The 23917-nt window shown below is 43.4% G+C and overlaps 1 protein-coding gene across 3 annotated transcripts in view; it reads right to left on the bottom strand.

Annotated features, from left to right (window-relative positions):
* The window catches only part of MPHOSPH9 (M-phase phosphoprotein 9), a 493866-nt gene that overhangs the window by 221071 nt on the left and 248878 nt on the right, over positions 1-23917 (bottom strand). For all 3 annotated transcript variants that reach the window (XM_085635805.1, XM_085635804.1, XM_085635806.1), the window contains exon 10: positions 10443-10918. In XM_085635805.1, coding sequence (XP_085491931.1) covers positions 10443-10918 — 476 coding nt within the window. The remainder of the gene's footprint in view (positions 1-10442; positions 10919-23917) is intronic.

Genomic DNA, 23917 nt, shown 5'->3' with positions numbered 1-23917 from the left:
CGGTAACCAGGGGGCACTACACGCCTTGGTGGTTCGAATAGGACATGTGAAAGAGATTGTTAACAAACTGGTGCATGATGATGAAAGAAGCTTGGAGACAACACTGACGATACTACCCCGAGATTGGGACTGTTTAGTAATAGATTGCTGAGAGAGCAAGAAAAGAAGCAGGAAACTGCATTGCAGAAGTACGCTAGAATCACCTGGTTTAAAGGGCCACGAAGAGCAGCTTGAAGTGTTATTGAAGAGATAAACTCCCACAAGAGCTATTGTTGCCCAGAAGAAGTCCCATCAGAAAATAAAGGGACGAAACGCGTTGGCTGTTGCGCATTTGGCTGTTGTACAGTTTGGAATTGTTCGCTTACGATGTTATGAAAATAAAAATAAAAAGAAGATGAAAATGAATATGCTTTAGAGATTGACTCCCATGATGTATGGTGTCTTCTATTGTTGTTTGACCTAAACGTTAGAAGTTGTGAATTATAAGAGGAATTCTTCAAATGATGTAACTAATCTTAGAGTGCTCCTCAAACTTGTGTTTTTTCATGTCTAAAGCTTGGGGGGTTTTCGGTTGACCCAAAGAGATGAGCACATTTTTGTAATAATAGGGATAGACTGTGTGCAGGCGAAGTCTAGACCAAAACCGGAGTGTTTGTATTGTAGAATTATTTGATTACCAGTTAACATTTCTTTTCTTCAGGTCTTCATCTAGTGCAACATTGCGGTACTGAAATGTATAAGACCTGTGTGTGTGTGTTGGTTGGGCACTTCTGTTTCTCTGAAGAAAGAGCATCAGGTCAACAAAGAAATAAATGTGCCCACAGAAAAGGTGGATAAAACATAGATAAAGTATGGAGGAAAACTCAAACTATTTGCGTTTTCGCTTGCAGAAAAAATAGCTGAATGGAACAAGTATAGGGGCCTCACTCTGTAAGCTTTCTTAGGAGTATATTTAACATTTTTTACAAGTGAAAAATATATTCTACAACTCACAGACGTTGGTTTTACACTTATGGAAATAATTTATAACTCCCTCACAAGGACAACGGGTCCATGCTCTTCCAGTTCCTAGGACTTATTAGACATTTAGAGGGTGGCACGACGCACTCACTTTTTTAAAATCTCAAACTTTCTTCTTATACTGTTTTTTTAAAATTCATAGTCTTTCAATTCCAAATATTTTAGGCACTCTAATAAGTTTTAAAGTGTTTCTTCATTTATGATTCATTATTTGGAGAAGATGAAAATTACTTTTTCTTAGCTCTCTCAAATTCTTTTTACTTCTAAATAATAATGTCCATTAATAGGATTACATAAAACTGATTTCTCCACTAAGAGATCATCAAGAGGGTATTCATTAATATTGTTTTAACCAGGTGAACAACCTCTTCCGTTATTTAAACTGAACTTTACTTGGCACCGACAAGAATCAATGATGGCACAGTGCTTCACCATTGGTTCCTATGTCCAATGGAGGAATGTAACCAATCATCTAATATACAATATAATACTATGGTAGAGGAGACCTATGGCACTTAGCCTTCTGTCTTTTGAGTATGTCCACTGAATCACCACTGGAATTTCAAGACCACGGCCAAAGCAATTTCCATCTTCTGATCCACGAAACAATACACAAAAATACAGAAACAAGTAAACATAACATGCAAATTATAAAAAATGTAGTTTTAGTTCTAAAAGATGACACCATATGGTAGTCTCCATCATATATGTCTTTTTTTGCACCCGATGCATGCTCTCTTTTTGTTGACACATACCAGTGCTTCACTTAAGGCCAACAATCAGCCATACCAGATTCTGTTTCCTGTACTTGTCCCGCTCCAACGAATCATAAGGACATCAACTTAATAGAAAGTGTTGGCTGTGGGGACTCCTGGGAGTCAGAGGTGGGGGGTGCCATATTGCTGGGGGTCGAAAGGCCCCCCCCCCCAGTGACAAACAAGGAGGCCCAAACCTCTCCCCCAACCCCACCCCCAGTGATAAGGGTGATTGCTGGACCTAGACCACTGCCTGGGGAGACTGACTGCTGCAGAAATGCCGTCTGGCGGAAGGGTGGCTGAAAAATGGTTGAATACACTGAAAATTCTCTCCTTGAATGGAAACGGTCAGGCCAATTGAGTTAAAAGAGAAATCGTGGCCCACTATCTCTGCAAGCAGGCACCAGATTTAGTCACAAGAATCACATTTTAGGTGCCTCCAGAGAGGCTCCTACATGTCCTTGGTGCACACTGGAGTCACTAAATGCTCAAGATGGGTGGCGATACTGATGCGAAAGAGATCCCCATTTCAAATAACAAGGAAGTACCGGTGGGATTTAATAGGCATCTCCAAGGTTGGGGATCTACGGAAGGCGGGAGGGGTAGTCTTCTTTGCCCAACTACAGATGTAATACGACCTCGCTGACAGAACACTTTAGGTACCTACAGATCAGACACGCACTGCAAGCGGCGATAACAAAGAGGGAGATGCCACCAGAATCCTCCCCGTTAGAGGACAGGGTCTTAGACGGAAACCTACCTGAGAAATCTATTTTGTTGATATACAAAAAGCTCATCAACAACATGTCTGACCCTCTCCTCCGACTCAGTGCTCAATGGGACTATGACGTAGCGGGACTAGAAGACGAGGAATGGCCTGAGGCACTAGCTTCTCCCAGAGAAACATCCATCTCCTCCAGGCTTAGTCTTATACAACTGAAGATACACCATAGATTATATCTTGCGGGACCGACGTTGGTGAAGATGGGCTATAGCACTGACGCAGGATACATGAGGAGATGTGGGCAGGAGGGCACATTTGTACATGTGCCCCAGGGATACTGGTCTGACTTAATGAATTGTATGGAGGAAGTAATGGGCAACAAGATTGATTGTAATATAAAGCTGCAGCTGGGGCCCTACAGATTTAAACACTAAAGAGAGAACATGGGTGACACTGGGAATGATAATTGCCAAAAGGAATATTGAGAGATTATGGAGGGCGCAGGAACCACCATCACTGATAGCATGGGAAAATGACATGGACCGGTGCATGTTAAAGGAGAGGACAGTGTATGAATCCAGAGGATGCCCCAAAATATGGACACAAATTTGGGACAAATGGAATGGGTATAGGGGAGGCATTTGTGATCCTCCGCAGCCCAGACGGAGGAATGATTCGGGGTAGAATAGTCTCACTTTGATCAAATGTAAACTGTTTGCAACAGGCAATGGACCCAGGTCTGTAACAGCAAACCACCCTCTGGCACCTATGTTTGTATACTGTCTAACCTTGTCTTTAATAAAAAGTTATATAAATAAAATTAAAAAAAATAAGCAGAAGTGGGAGGATCCAGCCAAATGCTATGTAGGTATCCAAAGTAGGTTGGGTAGGCAAATGTTATTGATCCTCAGTGTGCACACCCCTCCACCACCACGCTGATGCTTCAACAGTGCATCCTTAACGCCATAGGTCCCGTATTGCATGAGTCAGACGTCACAAGACACAATTAGTGGTGGGAGGGTATCACAAATCCACACACAGCACTGCAACCCCACAGGCTTCTCCTAACTTGACACAATTCATACATGCCCTGGGCCTTACTGACGGAGACAGAGAGACAGAGAGACAGAGAGACAGAGAGAGACAGAGAGAGACAGAGAGACAGAGAGTCAGAGAGAGACAGAGAGACAGAGAGACAGAGAGACAGAGAGACAGAGAGACAGAGAGACAGAGAGACAGAGAGACAGAGAGAGACAGAGAGAGACAGAGAGAGAGACAGACAGAGAGAGAGACAGACAGAGAGAGAGAGAGACAGAGAGAGAGACAGAGAGAGAGAGAGAGAGAGAGAGACAGAGAGAGAGAGAGAGAGAGAGAGAGAGAGAACGAGAGAACTCCTTTTTCCCCGGTGCCCATAAATCTTTCTCCCAATTGGATTATGTGTTTGTCTCTACAAGTGAAGCAAAAGAAAAGGCGGAATATCTAGCCAGAGAGATCGCGGGCCATTCCCGCCTTGAATTTCTACTGGGAAGAGATGAGGATGGTATTGGTGACCCAAGAGGGTGAAGGCTAAATGCTTGGGGATTGCAGGATAATGATATGTTGGAGGGATTAAGGATGGAATCCAAATTTTTCTTTCAAGAAAACAAGAATATGGTGGATTTCTAGGTTAAACAATGGGAAGCCTACAAAACTGTCCTTACAAACAGAAAGCAATACTTAAAGGTCCAGGGTAAGAGAAGCAGGGTCTAAAAAGTGCTAGCCATGGAGAACGAGATTAGTAAAAGAGAGGCTCATTACGGGAACATGGGCGTAGTGTAAGACTTAAGAAACTTAGAAATACCAAGAGAAGAAAACATTACAACTGTCCATCAAACTGCAAAATAACAGTATATAGCCCAACAGAGACAACTATATGAGATAGGGGAGAAATCTGGTGCTACTGGCCTAGTTAAGCAAACGAGGCCTCATGATGGGCTGTAGAAATCAGACTACAGGAAGGGCGTCAAACAACAATGATAGGGGCATTGCACAGGAGTTTGCTAGAGGCTACCAAGCACTGTATAATGGGTAGCAACAGGTAGAGGAGCAAGATGTGGCTTACTTCCTCAGGGAGTTTGATTTACCAGCTCCGACTGCTAAGGACAGGATGAACCTGGAGAAAGAATTTTCTCTGGCAGAGCTGGCTGACGCACTCAATAGCATGCCCAACGTTCCATTCCTGAATGGCACCCTGCCTATTATACAAAAGACTATCCCAATTATTGGCACTCACTTGCTAAATATGTATAAAGAGGTATGTGGAAAGATACTTCCTCCAGATCTACGTCATGCCACCATAGTGGTGCTTTCCAAACCAGGCATGCCCGAAAATAACTGTGGTGCCTAGAAGCCAATATCCCTTCTCAATACCGAAGTAAAACTCCTGGCAATAATGTTGGTGAATAGACTGGTGGGGGTGATTGATACACTAATTCCCTCAGATCAAACAGGCTTTATGCTGGGTAGGGTTACTAGGCACGATCTTAGGAGGTTACCTAATTGTCTGGTTGTACTGGGCCACACAAGAGAACTGCTATACTGTTGCTGAACGGTGGAAGAGATTGGATTCTGTTGATTAGAGCTACCTGACACTGGTGGCAACTGAGTTTTGCCCTAACTATAGCAAATAGGTGGCATTGTTGTATAAGGCACCTTTGTCAGCAGTCACGTTCAACGGGACAACATAGCCCGGTTCCCCCTTAGGCGTGGCACCAAACTGGGATGCTCACGGTCGCCCCTGCTTTTTGCCCTCTGCATAGAACCCATGCTGTGCTGGGGGAGGTTGAGGGCGGGTGTGACAGGATTCCTCGAGGTCATGTGACAAAGGGGAAAGGAAATTCCGCTTTATGCAGATGATATTCTGCTTTATTTCTGAGTCCAGGAGATGCCCATTTTGGCAGCCCTATCAATATTTCAACTCTTCCAACGCTACTCAGGGTTTAGGATCAACTGTGGAAAATCAGTGTTTTACGCTGTAGGCAAAAGGGCAACCTGAGCCACTCCTACCTTATTCTCAAGCAATGGGTTTTGATACCTAGAGATTGAAACAACACAGACCAACATACTCTTCCTGGTGCGCAATCTAGAGACAGTCATCCGGGAATACCAGGTGGAACAGTAAAGTGAAAATAATTGCTAGGCTTATCAGAGGGTAGTGCTAAGCATTTGTTGACACACGTATAGGCAATAAATGAGACACTCAAGAATAAATCTAAGATCAATTTAGAAAAACGAGTTGTATTTTCATATACATTTTGATACCAAAAAATTTTATAACAAGAAAGTACTTTATTTGATTTTAGCAGGTAAGTAAATGTTCACTTAAATGTGCCTTTAAGCACAATGCTTTCTTATGGGAGAAAAGGCAAAGATAGCATACAAGTATTTACAGTCGGTTTCCAGGATCTTCCTTCAGGACTTAGAGTCGTAGTGGGCCAAGGTCAAAAGTACTACCAGCAAGTTCTCAACTGTTCTGGGGTGTCCAGTTGCAGAGGGCTGTTCATGTTGGTAGCTGTGCGCTCTACACCAGTAAGGGGAGCCACCTAGAAACAGGCTGCAGAGGGGGACTTGGAGACAAGTACGGAAGCCTGAAACAGGCGACTTGGGTCACAAGGGTCTCAGGGCCAAGGGAGCACAGTCAGTTCGTCGGTACCTAGGCTGGGGCACTCTGGTACAGAGTAGAAAGGTCAGCTGTGCTCTGTGTGTCTTGGAACCTTGCAGTCGTCGGTCTCACCGGATGAGGGTGGAAAATTAGGACAGCTGGGCCCCTCTATAGGTGGGTCTCTACGGTGCTGACATACCTCGATGGCTGCTTTGTCTTGGAGTCGTTGGAGTCCCGACTGAACTCTTACGGTCTCTGCTTGCTGCAATGGGTCTTGTACCACGGAAAATTGGCCGTGTTCAGCTCCGGGTGGTATCCTCTCACTCAGTGGGAAGGGGGGCAGGGGGGGCACTGACCTTCAGGAGCACATGGTCCTCTTCCTGGGGACTGCTGCATCGGGCTGGCTGGGGAGCAGCAACACAGCAGACCAGACTTTGCGTTTCGGTGCTAGCGGACTGCAGGGGAGTAGCTTCTCTACTCTAAAGGAGATTGCTTGGCAATATGGAAAGGCTGTCAGTCTCCCAGAGTTCTTGGAAGCTGGTCAGATGCAAGACAAGCTGCTGGGTCATGACTGTCAAGACTTGGTGCGGCAGGCACCAAAAGTCCACGGTCAGTCTTCGGTTATTGCTTTTATTGCAGTTCTTCTTTGTCCTCCTCTTCTTGATACGTTGAACCTCAGTTCCTCGTGTCAGGGGTGCCAGCTAAATATTCAATTTAAGGGCATTACAGGGAGTGACAGGAAGTAGCCAATGGGCTACTTACCTTTAGAGTTTCTACACCCTCTATTTGACCAGCTCCTGTGGGAAGTGGGAGTCTCCCTGACCCATGGAGCCTAATTCCACCAAAATAAAAATGGTGGCATTCTAAAAGTCGTGTCCACATCAAGTAGCCCACGCTAGGAGTGGTACTAACCTGAGTGGGGGACATGCCTCCTAAATAGCTAATTTTCCCACCTGTCCAGGTGCCAAACAGAACCGGGGCAGTGAGGTGAATTTCCCCTGTCTGGGGAAGCCTTGAGTCACACATCAAAAGAGGGCAGAGGCCTTTGACTTCTCCTGCCTTGATATGCTGATTATTTTAGCCATTCTTCTCCGAGGAAGTGGCACCACCTTCGGCCAGAGCAGGCTTTGTTTCTGTCCTCAGAGAGTGCGTGCTCTTACGTGCAGGGGGTCAGAAACCTGTCTGAGGCAGGCTGCTCTGCACCAGTCGGTCAACACACTAGTAGTCAGCAGGTTTTCAGAGGGCACCTCCTAGGTGCCCTCTGGGTGCATGTATTAATAAATCCATCACTGGAATCAGTGTGGGTTTATTAATATGAGATGTTTGATACCAAACATCTCTAGTTTCAGTGAAGCCATCATGTAGCTGGGGAACTTGTAGACACCAGTGTCCAGCACATGTACTCAAAATGGCTTCCCTATTCACTTGCAATATCTAAGAGTCGACTTAGACATCACAGCGGCATATCTGCTCATGCAGATATGTCCTTACATGTAGTATAGTGCACCGTGCCTTAGGGCTGTAAGGCCTGCTGTTGGAGTGACTGATCTATACTGCATGCAGTGTCCACAGGCATGGTACACAGGGGGTGTGCCATGTCATGTCTTCACTTTTCTCTGCACAATGGCACCCAACATGCAATGGCAGTTTGCATGTTGGTGAGGGTGGCACAATACATGCTTAGAGACTCTCTTTAGTATCCTTGCACTAGGCACCAGGGGAACCATCTACTAGGGACTTACAAGGGATGCCAAAGGTATTGGCAATTTGGGAAACAATTGTACAGCTTTTGGGAAAAAGATCTGGCAATGGGGACCTGGTTGGCAGGAACCCAGTACGCTTCGGTCAAAGGCATCAGATAACAGGCAAAAAGTGGGTGTGACCATACAAAAAAGGGACACTTTCCTACAGTATCCATTTTTGATGCCCCTGGTTTAGCACAGCACAAGATGGAGGATGCCGAAAGGTTCCCCTAGACAGCAGATGTGTATTACAAGTATTACTGTGGCTGTCGGTTGGAGACCCAGAGACAGAAGTGAAGAGGATAGAGACAGGCCACCTTTAGAAATTCTATGAGGACAATGTTTTATCAATGGACTGCTGATTAGTTATTCCTCTGCACTGCATTTTGAAAGGTGTTAGAGGTATGACTATAGATGTTGTTCAAGGTGAGGGTGTTTCTAGGGACAGCCTGTCCATTTTCCTATTTCTGATTACTGCTTAAGGAAGGGGATGCAAGCCAGGTGCAGAGAGCTCACATTGCATTGTGATTATATATTTGATACTAATGTTTGAAGCGTGTCCAATTGCTCCCTGCTGGGAGAACCAACACTTTGAACAAAGAATTGGTCTGAAGAGCAGCCTGAAAACAATATTTGAAAGAGAGTCAATCCAAACTTGCTCTGAAACCTTATAAAGTAGATCTACCTCACCTATCTGTAAAATGTAAATTAAAGTGGGATTTCAAAAACGTCCCACTTTGCTCTAGTTCCAAACTCTTTCTGCAGGGTACTCAAACTGCTGTGTAATCAGGGATTGTGCCGGCCTGACAGCCAGTCTCTCAGAGGCGAAAATCACCTTCACTTTCTACAGTAAGGGTTGAGGGTCTACCTAGTGCCTAGGAGCCTGTCTGTCAGCTGAGAAAGGGAAGAAATGTGAATGGCCCTGCAAGAGGAGTGACTTTAGATGAGGTGGATCTCGATTTGCGACCGGCATAATGAATACCCGATGGAAGGCTTAGGCAACGAAGCCAGGAACGGCCCAGGTAGTGATGGCGAATGGCCATGTAGTGAGGGGGTCTTTTGGCTTCTCTACATAGATCCTGTTTTGAACTACACTAAGCCTTTACAAGCACAAGTAGCATTGTGTCAGCTGTCACCACTGTGGGTCCTGGAGCTGGTACTGCAATAGCAGACAAAGGAGAAGAGGAGCTGTATCACATTAAAGTACACCGAGCGACGTGGAGGGCCACCGTTACTGAAGACCCCTCAATGCTAACTAATCAGCCTGAAGGCCACAACTACCTTGCCTCTGTAACCCATCTGCACTTGGCCAGGAGCGCTGCAACTGCCAAATATGTTGTGCTGCTATACAAGACCTGCCATGCTGATTTAGTCCACCAAGTCCAGTTCCGAAGGGAAGTTGTTCTTATGCCCTCCGAAGCAAGGAGCTGCAGCAGAGGAGAGCAGGGGCTCGGGTGTACCCGCCATACCACGTGATCTGCAACACCAGTGAACAGGGAAAAGCAGTGCCTAGCCAATGACTGGAATGAGGGACTAAACATGTGCAGAGGACTCCGGTGTGAGGATTTGAGGCTTTCCCAAGTTAATACTTGCAGTGAAACATACTGAACTGAGTTAGGCATCTAACCAGTCAGATTCAAAGTGAAGTAATCTGTACCTGTATCCATTCATGCCTCTACCTGCAGTATACTGGGGACTAGAAGTATTAGAATTGCCAGACCGGGGAGCGAGGATCAAAATGGGAGGTATAATGCTTCCTGGAGACCAAACCCAGGATTTCAATTGAAGTGAGTAATATTTGTTTATGCTGTGTGATTAAAGTACTTTCTTTTCATAGAACCGATCAGCACTCGGTTGGACATTACGTTATTGTATCTGCTGGTTTATTGCAGAGTTTTGAGCTTCTGTCCTCCACACTACCTTCCTAAGTAACATGTGACTGCTCGCCCTCGCTACCCTGGGAGTCGAGCTTCAAAAGGTTTGTACTTGGGCTGGTTTGCACAGCCATTAAGGAACGGATCCCAGGACTGCAATGGCAACCCTCCCTCAATCACCACAACTGGGGCCCAGTAGCCCCTGTATGCCCTGTCGTTCTCCAAAACAGGGTCTGATATTTGTCACAAGGCGTTCCAGATGGCCAGGAGAGCTGGCCTGATAATAATGCTCCTGCTGCATGTGTATAATAAAGTTTGTACAGGTCACTTTAGTATCACATTTGTTCATCTGACTCGGCTTAGCCGCTCTTAGATTACAAGCTTCACATTTAACTTTTAAAAGGAGTGTGACATGGTTGGGGGGGGGGAGTGTTGAATTCATTAATATATTAAAGACTTTATCTGCAAGCAGTCCAATCTTGCTTTTATTTTCAATGAAGCAAAGACTGCAGTTAATTAGTACTAAAGCTGCATCAAAAAGCCATACGTGTAGTTGTAATACATACTGCATTCACAAACAAGTAAAAGCAAAAGTAACCCTGCCTCTGATCTGAGCAAACTATGTGTAAAGAGCACACTGCAAAGAAATTTGCATTAAAGAGCAGATTCAAAAGAAAAAGAACTTACCGAGACAACATGACAGGATGCTCTGCAGATGAGGAGGAGGCGTTGTACTCTGGGTCCTGATCGTCAGCACTGTGAAGCAGTGACCGGGTGTCGGATGTTGGTGTTAGAGTCCGACTGCTTCTATCACCCTCACTCTGAATTACAGAATCAATGGGTGACATACCAGCACCATCAAATCGCATTACAAAGTTTGTATTCTCATTAGTTTTATTTTGGAATGTATGATTCCTGTGCAAGTTCACAGATGAAACACAACTTCGGGGAAAAACGTTTGGTGACCCACTCAGCATAGGTGAATTCATAGCGCTATCCCTGGAAAAGGACTCCTTGTCCGAATGGCTACAAGAGCTAGATTCCAAAATGGAGTCTGGAGTGAATGGTACTGTAGGTCCCATTTGGTTGAAGAATGTGCTGGAAAGAAGATCTGTGTTCTGATGGCCCGGCTTCATATGTATTGTCGGATCTAGTGTCCACACCTGTGAAATAAGAGATACAAAACATCAGCAAGAAGACCCACAATCTTACAGTTTCTTGTAATTGTCAGAAGAACTAATCAAACATGCCCACTTCCCCATCAACAATGTTAGAGAGGCTTCAAAAACCAATTCACTTGTTTCCACTGAAATGTAAACCAATTATTGCGAGTGCTTTTATTGCTTAGGATAGATTTTTGCAGTGTTTTTAACTGGTAGAGCAAATGTATTAGAACTTATTACTGTGTGACTGTCTCATACTGGGTGTAAGAAGTTATTTCAGATTTCTGTTCCACTCTCTACCACATTGCTGTGTCCACCGCTTTGGGACAGCCAGATCAGCAGTCTAGTGTTCCGGATGAGTCTTGTGTCAACCCCCAAACACCATTTAATCAGAAGCCCTGCATGACCATGCAGTGGGCGCAACAGTGACATGTCAAAGTCCACCCCATCTGCACCCATTCATGCCTCAACCTCAGCAGCAGTCAGATGCTCTGGCCAATTTCATTCAGCTAAGACCATTCGGTATGACAGACTAGAAGTAGAGGCATCTGATAATGTTATGGATCTACCCTATATTACAGGGACTGTAACTGTCTCTAAACCTTAATACACTGGTACATTTTGTCAACATAATGCCAACATCCCCTCAGCTAACATGTTTAAAGCAGCGCTCTTAAATACACGCTCACTTTTCAAACATAGTGTTTTAATTCACAATTATATTCCGCATCAGCAGTTACACTGCATTTGCTTTCCAAAACATCACTGGGGGAATCCTCTACACCTGGCAGCTCCCACGCTTCCAGACAGGTATAAAATAAGCAGTATTAACAGAACAGACCGAGATGGAGGATTAGATCGAAGTTCATTATTGAGATTTTTTTTTATTATTCCGATTATGATTCCTCAGGAACTGAATGTTTGTGTTGCACATCAACTCTATGCCCCGCACTATCGATTACTATTGCACTGACATACATCAAATTGTTGTGGGTTCTTTTGGGGGGTGAGTGCTCTTGATGCAAAATTATATAGAAAGCAGATGTTAGGATGTCCAGGCCTCCAGCCTTTTTATCCGATGCGGGTAAACTGCTTCTAACTTGGAAAAGGTGGAAAGAACATTTTGATTCCTACTTCATTGCAACTGAGGGTGAAACATTGCCTGCAGCCAGGAAGCAAGGCTTATTACTGCGCAATCTTGGAACAGAATGTAGAAACATAGAAATTTGGAAGAAATGTCTTAAGAAGTGGGATATGGCAAACCAACGGATATATAATGATATCTTAGTGGACAGTTTGGGACAAAAATTATTGAAATCAAGAGGCATATATTTTTGGCACAACAGCAAGGAAAACAGAAAAACTCAAACACTGTGTCCGCTTTAACAATTGGGCAAGGGCATGCGAATTTGGTGAGATCACCGATTCACTTATAATAGATCAGATGGTTAGATGCAACAATATCCCTAGAGTGCAGTAGAAGCTAGTGGTAAAAAAAAAATCACACATTTAAAGGATGTGATCTCTTTAAATCGAAGTATAGAGCAGGCCACAGGGCAGGCCAAAGAATGTGTTGAGTTTTGGTTCTGTATAGTTTTCGTTCTATTTACCAGTGTTTTCTGTGGAACAAAGATGGCAAGTTGCACTATAGCACAATTGAGATAATTCCTTACATGTATGATGACTCTCATGCAAGCATATACACTGAATATATGTTATTGTTTTGCAAAAATTACTAAAGAAATACTAGGAAAAAAGTGAAGAAATGTCTGTGCCTGAAATAGTGAGTGAGGATCTAGTTAGGAGAAATATACCAAATTTAAAAGAGAAGGAACATATCCACAAAAATATTTAACAAATTTAAATGTTCTGGATGTGGAAGTAGTAATCATGGCTTGAATAGACTGAGTTATGTTAAATTGTCTAGTTGTTACAAGCGTGGTAAGAAAGGTCAATTCGCCAGAGTGCACATAAGTCAAGAAGGTAAAAAGATTGTTGATAATAATGCTGACCATCAAGTTCAGAATTTGCAAAATGGATTAAGCAAATTTGCGTTATGTGTGATGGATACCTCAGTAAGTATGCATGACTATGACACTGGGGTGATTAAAATACATGAGTCGAAGGTTACCGTAGATGGGAATGAAGTGGCTGTGTTAGCTGATTCAGGGTCACCAAACGCACTCATACGAGGTCAGAACTGTGACGCAATGTTTGGTGTGGGTAAACCATATGAAAAGACTAAGTCGCAAAAAGAATCAATAATTTCTTTGACTTCTGTTGCCAACATGATTTAGGTATCACTTTGAATCACAATTCTTTGAGTGGCTTGCCCGACTGGTTCTAGCACCCAAAGTTGGAGGGAAAAACATTTGTATGTGTGCAGATAGAACATATGGGTAGACAGGCAACACTAATCGAATATTGTGGAAGATAACTTTGTTGAATGGTGATCTGTCTTTCACATACCTTCAGGTATTACTGATAGAGGAATCAAGGCACCTGATCTAGTTTGTGATGCACGTTGGTGTTTTCTGATTTACTCTCATGCCATTTGGTTTGGCTTCAGTAGCAGTTTGTTTCCAATGACTAATGAGGAAGGTATTTGAGGCTATTCAGCACATGCTGTTTTTTTCAAAACAATATCTTGGTCTACAGTAAAAATAGGATTGACCATGATAGGGTTACAATGGAGGTGCTGACAATCGTGCAAAAAAGTGGTTTGACATTCAAAAGAGAAAAGTGTCAATTCAGGGTAGGTGCGGTACCATATCTGGGTCAATTCAATTCATTAAGATTTGGGTTCTAATGAGGTCCACAGTAGAATAAAGCATTTTGGTCACAATTATAACAAAATAATAATATTACAATTACATATTTAGATCCTTTACCATCATCAGATAAATCGAATTAAATACACATGTAATTTATTATTATTAAAACTTCTGTAATAGGAGAATTAATAAAAGGTTACAATTTTGTACAAATAGTCCATACCCTCATAGCATGCAAAGGAGATGTGCAATTTTTTCCAAAGAAAGTAAAATCAATAGCAGTCATAGCAAAGTCTTCATATAGCCCCAAAAGTTATATTCATGCTAAAACGGTTACCCTGGGCCAAGATAGTGAACATGCATTCATTCGTAATTTCATTATAATTAAAACCAATTCTTTAAAGGTAACGATTTTATATGAAAAAGAAACTCCCCAATAGCAGCAAATATTATGTAAAAATTATTCCGGAGAAGAGAAAAACACTGGCAGCCATAGCAGAAGTCTGCAAAAAAGACCAATATGTATATTCTTGGTAGTAGGGCAAAACCAAAGGGGATGATGGACGGAGTGTTGAACATTGCAAGCCCTCACCCCAAGTCATCTGGGTTTAGTCCATCATCATTCTTTAGCTCACTCCGCCACCCCAGTTCAGACATGGCCATATGCAAATCAGTCTGACCCTGTGACTCATGGGAACAGTCCAGCCTGAACTGCCAAGCCATGTCTTCCCTGGACCGGAAACAAGCATCCTGGGACCGGTTTCTGGCTAATCAGCCGTCATCAGCCAGGCTAGCTTGAATCCAGTGGCTAAGTGAGCAAGGGATCCACGTCTGGGCATACCCTGCCAACTTAGGGCGAACAAAACAAAGCAAAACCAAAGGGAATGATGCACGGAGTGTTGAACATTGCAAGCACTCACCCCCTGTCAACTGATCTGGGTTTAATCCATCCTCATTCTTTAGTTCACTCCGCCACCCAAGTTCAGACATGGCCATATGAATGGGAATTCAGTTATTATCTCCCTTAACTTCCACAACAAGTTCCTCCCTACTTGGCTGTAATCAATATATATACGTTATATCACTAAAAAACAGCCCTGTAAATTCCTTCCTCTCATACAGCAATACACTAAGTAATTAAAATAATTTGAAAACTCCTCAAAAAAGTTAAATATTTTTGTGCATAATATTCCATTCTTTGGGTTAAGGAGAAACTCATGTGCTGCCGCTACTGTTTTAACATTATTCTGTATAAACATTGGCTGTAGCAGCAGAAGGCCATGTGATAACAGGGCTGGACAAACAAAAAAAACATGGTTGAGGTTCTCAATGCCCAAATTACACACATTACAATATTTCCCTGTTATCACAGGGGTAAACCAATTTGACGTTAGATCATTTAACAGAAGAAAATTCAGACGAAATAAAATCAACAAGCTGAGAATACCATGATCCAGATTACAGGCTAAATACTTCTGGGCAACTCTTGGATTGCTTGATGCAGAGATTACCTCCAGCCTTTTCGTCATCCTACAATACTTAAGATCTCGCTGAAGACTAATAACACAACTAGTACTTTTTAAAGCATTTTTTGAATTCTGAGAGTGGAAGGGAAGTCACAAACTCCTCCTGTGCGTCAAAATGGTTAAACGCAAGGGAGAAGGAGAATTTAACTGCTTCCGCACCAAACATTTCCTCATTCAAGAAGCCCTTTATAGTATTCTATTCACTATTCTTCAGCTGATAGCCCCACTGAATCACTCTAGCTAGTCCTTCGGCATTTGAGCTTTTCAGGCCAACTTCTAACCTAATAGCTGCAGTCGGGACTGATGTATTAAAATTACATAATTTATGCAAGATCTGATCTATCTATTCAAGGAAGCCCCATTTTCCTACTTGGATATAGTCAATAGCATATAATATTGTTGGAGGGACTTTCACTTAAAACATAAATATCATATGCAAAAAATGCCTTTGACCCATTACATTATGGAATGCACGTAGTCCATTTGCATGTGAGACAGCTTTGCAAGAGCAATGTTCGATGTGGGATTTATCTTTTGTATTGTCAGTTATCAATTTCCCCCGAGTAAAGATAAGAATTTACAATCTCAAGTTTCTCTAAACCAATTCTCCAAACAAATTTCCTATTCTTTCCGCACTTTCTACTCTTTAAAATCAAGAATTTTCTCTTAGAAACATTTATCTTCAAATATTGTACTGCCGTATATTTCTGAAGTGACATTAGTTTCTTATTCAACCCTTTGGGAGTTAAATCCCTAATTCCAAAATCTTCTGCTTGGATGTATGACGTATTCATGCATGCTTTTACAACGCATGCCTTTACAACGCAGGCAATACAACAAACGCGTCGTTACCACACGTTCCATTACAACGCAAGTCATTACAACGACTTGCCTTAGGGAAGCGCTGTACTTTAGAATAGTATATTTTACTATTCCAACTCCAGTTCTTGCAACAGTAGGGAAGGTGTTCGATTTAAAATACAATAATGTGTTCCCTAAAGCAAGTCACTGTAACGATTTGCATTGTAATGCAATGCGTGTCAATAACGCATTTGTTGTAGTGCTTGCGTTGTAATGGCACAGCATAGTTCTGTCTGTGTTGTAAACACTGTTTCCCGTCTGCGTACATCAGACAAGAATATCTGGTTCATACCATTTCTAGAGAAGGCATTGGTCACAAAAACAACTTTGCGGAGTCTATAATTTGAGCTCTCAACACTGAGAATAAGGAACGGCTGAGGTCCTTCATGGGTCTACGGGATATTATTTGAGGTTCATAAAAGACTTTGCTTCTTTTGTTTAACCAGTGAAACAACTTCTTAAAAAAGTGAAACGTTTGTGTGGTCTGGGGAGTGTTCCAAAGTATTTGAATAAGTAAAAAAACAGTTAGGAAAACTGCCCATTTTGTGACTTTTTGAAGACAATATTGACAAATGATGCAAGCCAGAAAGGTTTTGGTGCTGCTGGGGCTCAGCTGGAAGATGGTGAGAAGAGAGTGGTGGCCTTCACCTCAAGGGTACTTAAAGGAGTACAGGTGCACTATTCTGTAATTGAGCAGGAAGTAATACAGCCCTTCAAGTTTTATTTGTGGTGTATGCTTTTGATTGTAATGAGTGATCACAAGTCGCTGGTATATGTGTTTTTATGTAAGGGAAGTGACCAAGCCACAGCCAGGATCACCAGGTAGATGGAACGTGTCAGAGAGTTCAATCTTGAGATGCAGTATGTGATGTATTTCAAAAACAAAGCTGCTGATTTCTTCTCCAGGTTTCCGGTTTTAGAGGATGGTCTTGGAGAGCCAGTAGGTTTGAAGGTGTTATGAGAGCAAAAAATGGGGAAAAGGAAGGATGTGTCGTTATGAAAAAAATGAGGGAATTAAAGGTTGGCCTGAGGTAAGGAACCTCATTGGAGCTGAAAGACAGTTTTGTGCTGTCAAAGATAAACTGTATGTAATAAATGATGAATTATGCAGGGGGGAGGGGAGAGGAGAATTCTGTTGAAAGATATGAGAGTGAAATTAGTGAGTCTGGCACAGGATGGCTATGTGGGGAAGAACTTAACCGGATCAAGGTAGAGAGAGCGGTACTGGTGGTCTGGCATGGACAGGAAAGTTGAAGAGATACTCATAGAATGTTTGACATGAGCCCAAGATAAAAAGCCCTTTTAGAGGTATGTGGTAGTTTTGGTTGACTTCACTATGAAGTTGGTAGTGACTAAATGTATTGGTGCAGTACTTCTAAAAGTGTAATTGAGTTTTTGAAGTAATAGTTGTCCAGGGAAGGTACTCCCAAAGTCATTGTGACAGACATTGGTATAGAATTTGTTTCACAGGAAAAGCAAGAGTTCCTAGATAGATTGTCAATTTCACATCAGCGCACAGCATTTTATCTTTCGCAGGCAAATGGTCTGGTGGAAGCCATGAATAAAATGGTGAAGGCATGTATACTGAGAGCTTTGTAGTGCAGCATGGTGGAAACATTGCAAAAGACCTTTTTGGCACATAGGACCATACCGGACTAATTCAATTCACAAGAATATCACAGATACATACTCTAGAATGAATTATATGATCCTAGAGTGCTCTCATGGCCGTAAAGGGAAAATCACAATTAATTAGTCACACAGCTAAACGCAAGCAGTGCGGTAAAGCCACAGAACGTAAAGAACAGCGCACAAGCAGCGTGGTCACGTGGCAGTAAAACACTATTGTCAACAAAGCACGAATAACGGCATACAGAAGTGAACAAAAGAAGACACTTATCTCGTCTGCGAGCAGCGAAGAAAGAGGGAGAAGGGACAATGACGAGGAACTATGTTGTGGACAATGGTTTCTGAATGGTTACTGTGGGACTGTTTCCTCATTGGATGATTTGTTCTAATTTATTGCCAAGGTTTCATGGGAATTGTAGTTGTTTAAAGTTGAATCAATGGCTGCTATTTAAATAAAGGGAAGAAAGAAGGCATAATCCTTGCCTCCGAGTCCTTGATAGAATTGAAACTTTGTTACGATAGCTAGGATATTTTTCATTCTTATTAATATGGACGTTTGTTAAAAATAATGATATACTGAAAAAGCAATTAAAATATATGAGGACTAATTTTCCTACATAGGAAGGTCACGTGTACTAGTTTTCCAAGAGAACTTTGTGCACTCGATTGTTTTTGTTTGAGTTTCTCCCAAGTGATCAGGAGTTTTTTAAATGTCTTTTGTGTAAATGTTGGTTCATGTTTTTCAATGGTTGCTTTTTGCGTCGCTTCATTGTGCACCTGATGTTTATAATTTGCATTGTTCAATGTATTGTATGTGGCTTAAGTTCTGGTTTGTATGTTTTTTTACAGCTCTTAAGAAGTCCCACTGTTATGGAACGAAACGAGTTGGCTGTAAATGTCCTTGTTATTATATTCAAATAAGAAATAGAGTGGATATTTCAATTATATTGGTCCATGGCATCTTAATGTATTGAGTGAAAAGTTGTTTAACTCTGAATATTGATTTACGGAGGAATATTAAAACACTTTCCCTTTTTTTCATGTTTTATGTTTGACTGCAATGTAAGAGTGCTTCTCTCTCATTTTGTTGTACATGCGTTCCTTCTAATGTTGTTGCAACTTTCGGGCACCATTGTCCATGATGTGGACATAGTCAATAGCTGGCTTCAATCAACTGCTGACACTCCAGCTTCCTCACGGACTTGGAAGAATTGCATACCCTTGACCCATGGTGTTTTCCTAGCACAAGGTAACAAAAAAGAGCCTGCAGGAGAAAGAAAAGAGAGTGGCGCAGACCCCGTTTGCCGGAGGGCAACGCGCCCTACAAAGCAGCCTTGCAAAAACATCATGCTGCAACTAAAGCAGCTCAGGTGCCCTATATTGAAGCAAACATCTCCGCACCAGCTAATGGGCCATGTGAAATCTTTAACATTACAAAAACTCTTTTCGCACCACAAGCATGCAATATCGGTATCCTGCCTGCTGAGAATCTCTGCAATAGGCGTTCATTTTTAATTACCAAAACACAGAACAACTTGTCTACAGAATCTTTGACCGGCAGCTGTGTGAACTTACCAGTTTGCTCACTCCTCCAGTTTAATCACTTCTCTCAGGATGAGCCTGAACTTGCTAATCAGAAAAGCAAATCTTGTTTGCTGGCTAACCCCTATCCTCCATCGATGCTGTTGGCTATGTCTGTTGATATGGTCAACCCAGCTTTGAACAGGGTTTTAAACACCTCTTTATCAACAACCATTGTGCTGTCAGTCTGGAAACAAGCTAAAGTGGTACCTCTTCTTAAGAAGCCTTCCACGGACTCTACTGTGATGTCTAATTTCAGACCAATATCACGCCTCCTGGCTGCATCTAAAAGCTGATAAATATGCAGCTCTCAGATTTTCTTGAAAAACACAGGCTGCTCCATCCTAGATATTTCCGCCCTAAAAGTGGAACTGAAAATATAAGTAGAAGTGTCTGAACTAATCAAACTGGCAATCGATCAAGGAGGCAGGCTGGCACTTATTTTACTTGATCTTTCCGCAGCTTTTGATATGGTTTCTCATATGATCCTCCTGCAACAACTCACTGACTTCAGGGTTGGGGGCCTGGCCATTGAATGGAATAAATATTTCCTGAGGACAATTGGTTTGCCTGGCTCCTTCTCTTTGGGAATCAAGCCCCTTTCAATTAGGGTACCATAGGACACATCTGTTAGCCCTAAGTTATTTAACGTTTTTATGTCCACCTTGGCTCCTTTGGTTAAATCGCATGGATTTAAGGTGGTGTCTTTCGCTGATGACATTCAGCTGCTGCTCTCCTTCAAGAAGGGATCTGCAGCCGCAGCAGCACTTTTTAAAGCTTTTCTTAAAGTAGTCTCTAATCATCTGAAGTACAACACGAATAATACAGAGGGCTTATTGTTTGGGTCTTTTTGTTCCAATTGGTGGAAGAGATCATGGGCTGAAACATCACCCCACCTCATCTCGCTGGCGATGGTTGTCAAGGACTTGGGTGTTAAGTTTGACACCAAGCTCCATTTCTTTCAACCCCAGGTGTCTTTGGCAGCTGGCACATGCTCTGGGTTGCTTTGAGCTTTGAAAAAGTTCATCTTTCTTCTCCCTGTGCATTCCTGCAAGACTGTACTTCATAAGCTCATTACATCACGACTTGACTACGTCAATGAATCCGTACCTTGGTCTCTCGGACTACTTGATAGGAAGGATGCAGGTCGTCTAGAACATAGTGGGATGCCTGATCCTTAAATTTCCCCCAGCGGACACCAATACCCCCTATTTGAGATCGCTGGGTTGACTGTCAGTAAATCATTAGTTTTGGAACATAGGCCCTACCTCTCTTCAGGCCCTCAGTACCTTTTGGCCACGTTGCAGAATTATTCTCCTTCAAATGTTCTTTGGTCTTCTAAGGTTTCACTTGTGGTGGTCCCCAAAATCAGGCAAGTCAGGAAGGGAGGCTACTCCTTTTCCTCTCTGGCTACGCAAACATGAAACCATCTCCCAGCCAAGCTCCGTACTCTCTGCTCTGACCGGCATTTCAGAAAGAATCTTAAAACTTGTTTTTTTGCTTCCTCCTGAATTTTGTTTTTCTCACTTCTCCTAGGAGTAGCAATGTGTTATACAAAATTCCTTCATTTTAAACTTGTCCCGACACACTTATGTATATTCTCATTTAAGAAAATGAAATGCATACAAATTACAAAAAATCTGTATTTAAAATACTTTACTTTTGTCACAAAACCATACCAAACTCAGGGTGCACATTTCTTATGGAGCTCTTTCATGTTTACCAACTTGCCCACTCGTTTGGCTCAACCAGCTCTTTCCTTGCTTCATGACACCCTTTCTTGCAATTGCACACTCCATATTTACACTTCATTAAAGAAGTTTCATGCATACATGCATGCTTAGTCAAAGACGTGCAAATTGATTCATTGCCTCAGGCATTCATCTGATCTTATTTGCAATAAAATGTTTGTAAAAAAAATATTCAGCTTAAAACAGTAACATAAGATGTAGTTACAAGTCGGCCTTTGAGTTTCCTTTTTAGGTCTCGCCTAGCGAATCAGCTCATCCTCTGCTCGCCTTGGCGAGATCTATTGTTGTCAGTTTGTAGACGGAAGGGGGACAGGACATGTGCACGCGTGCAGAGGACAGGAGTTGTGCACGCGTATTCACATCTCCTGTCCGCGCTTGCGGCGTTTGAGTGGTCCTCCTGGGTATCTGCCCTCAACACCTCACAGCCATGACACACTCCGATTGGCACCTTATCGTGCATATGCTGAGGGCGGCTAAACAAACCCTAGCCCTCCACTGGAAGAAGCCCTCTGACCCACCTACCTCCTCGTGGATTACGTGCCTCTGGCACGTCATGGCGAACTCCTAACATGCCAGGTTACACATACAGAACCCAAATTCACCCATACTGGACAACCACTGATTGATAATTTTTCCAAATAGGAATACTCCCGATTTACTCCTCCCAGAGTCCGCACCCTCCAGCTTTGAGGACTCTTCTGCCCGTGGTGCTGAAATCTCACTGTAAAGTGTCCAATCTCACCACAGGAGAAAATCGCTATTCTCCCCGCAGCTCCAATGGGGGCCCCAACAATTTATTTCCGGGAAATCCGGCCCTTCATTCTCCTTCACGCCTCCCAGCCCGTCCACCCCCTCTCAATCCCCCCTCTCGTCTCTTCCCCTTCTATTCCCGTCCTCTTTCTTCTTTGCTCATCTCTCTCTTACCTTCTTTGCCAATGTGTCCCCTGCCCTAGCTCCCTTGACTGTCTGTCTGGCCTCACTGCATGACACCTTCGACTCCTTTCCTTTCCTCCCCTTTCCCAGTTATTATGTTACGTTGAGTAAAGTGTTGTCTGCTTCTTTTACCACAGTCATTATTCTTTAATTGAATTGCGTCCCTACGCTTGGTTTTTAATATGTTAGATGAGTATGGCCACCTGCCTGTTGCTCTTGACGACTCTCATCATTGTAAAGATCACCACCAGCTTTCGCCTGCCATAAGCCTTGTACTGTGGTATGTGTTTATGTATTATCATAACAATAAAACAGATTTAACCCGTTCCGTGCTCATGACGGAACCACTCAGTCATGAGCACACGGCGCCCGTGGCTCATGACGGAGTGGTTCCGTCATGCTGCGGCCGTTGGCGGCCGCTCCGCCCACGCGGCGCTAATTCCCCGTCTGTGCGGGCGATTAGCGCCATGGGCGGAGTCATGACGGAACCACTCCGTCATGAGCACAGCTCGCCCGTGACTCATGACGGAGTGGTTCCGTCATGAGCACGGCGCCGCCGCTGTGCCCCCAAACCCCCCCCCCCCCAGCGCCGTGGCAGAATTCCTGCCGCGGCGAAGGGGTTAAAATGAAAAGGTGATCAGTTAAACACAAAAAGGCTGAAAGGGCCAGCAGATAACACTTGAATGTGCCCACTGCAAGGCTTTGCTGAACCAACAATTAAACAAACAACAACACATCCAAAGGTTTGGCTTGCAGAGAGTCAGTAGGACGAGCACCACATCAGACAACAAACTTCCCACAGCGCAGATCGGACACCAGGCTAACATGGACTACTGCAGCTGATGGACTGAACACATTTATCTATTGCTGTTCATTCTTTACACATGGAGGTGCAGGCTGTGGAGACTATGATGCAGGGCCCTCCGTTGTTGCTGGGGAAAAGAGGTCCTCCCAAAGGGGTAGCCGGATCGAAAGGCAAATGTTCATGCTCAGGAGCTCCGAAGACCATTCTCTTTTGCCCCAACCAATGGCTATAAAGATAGCTTGGACCTGCCTTTTCCTGGCTTTCCGCACAATTCCAAGCAGGAGAGGTAATGTCGGAACATTTACAGGAGACATGTGTCCCCTCACAATCTGAATCTATGTCCCAGTGACTTTCTTTGAAGAAACTCTAGTAGTACAGTTGACCCTGCATGTTCTCGCTGGTGGGAAACAGATCAGACCAGGGTGTGCCCTACCTGTCAAAGACATCCCTTGCTACCTCACGGTGGTAATGCCGTTCGTGATCCACTAGCCGACATCTACTCAGCTCATCTGCCCTGGCATTCAGAGATCATGCCAGATGGTTGCCTACTAGAAAGATTTTCTGTTGGTGCAGCGAGTTCCATAGACATACGGATATCGCTAAGGACCCAGGCCTCCTCTTTGCCCTGCTTGTGTCGTATCACTAGAGGTGGTGGAAGGCGTGTTGTCTACGAGCATCTGCGCTAGACTCCCCTTGATAAATAGCAGGATGATTTTCAGGGCAAGACAACTCGTTAGACGCTTTATAGGTTTGATATGGGACTGGCTCTCAGAAGAGACCAAAAGTATTGGATATTCAACTCTCCCAGGTGAAAGCTCCCACACCAGAAGGGACATATCTGTCACAAACATGAAGTCATGGTGGGAAAGGGAGAGTGATCTGCAGCAGGTTCGAGTGCCACTTGTCTGCGACCACTGAAGATCCTCATTTGTATTCTGAAAAGTCTGGATGGAATCGGCTAGGCAGCCCTGCCACTAGGAGCACTGAAACCTTAGGTTCCACTGCAGGGCCCGAATATGCCATCTGGCAATCAGGAAGAGGAGTGTGCATTACACCAGTAGTCCAAGAAGCCTCAGATCTGCCCTCACAGAGACTGAAGATAGAGTCTGGAACATTGGGATCAAATCCTGAATGTGCCG

The sequence above is a fragment of the Triturus cristatus genome, chromosome 11 (genome assembly GCF_964204655.1).
Source record: "Triturus cristatus chromosome 11, aTriCri1.1, whole genome shotgun sequence".
Classification (NCBI taxonomy): Eukaryota; Metazoa; Chordata; class Amphibia; order Caudata; family Salamandridae; genus Triturus; species Triturus cristatus.
This window is presented reverse-complemented; position numbering and strand designations above follow the sequence as displayed.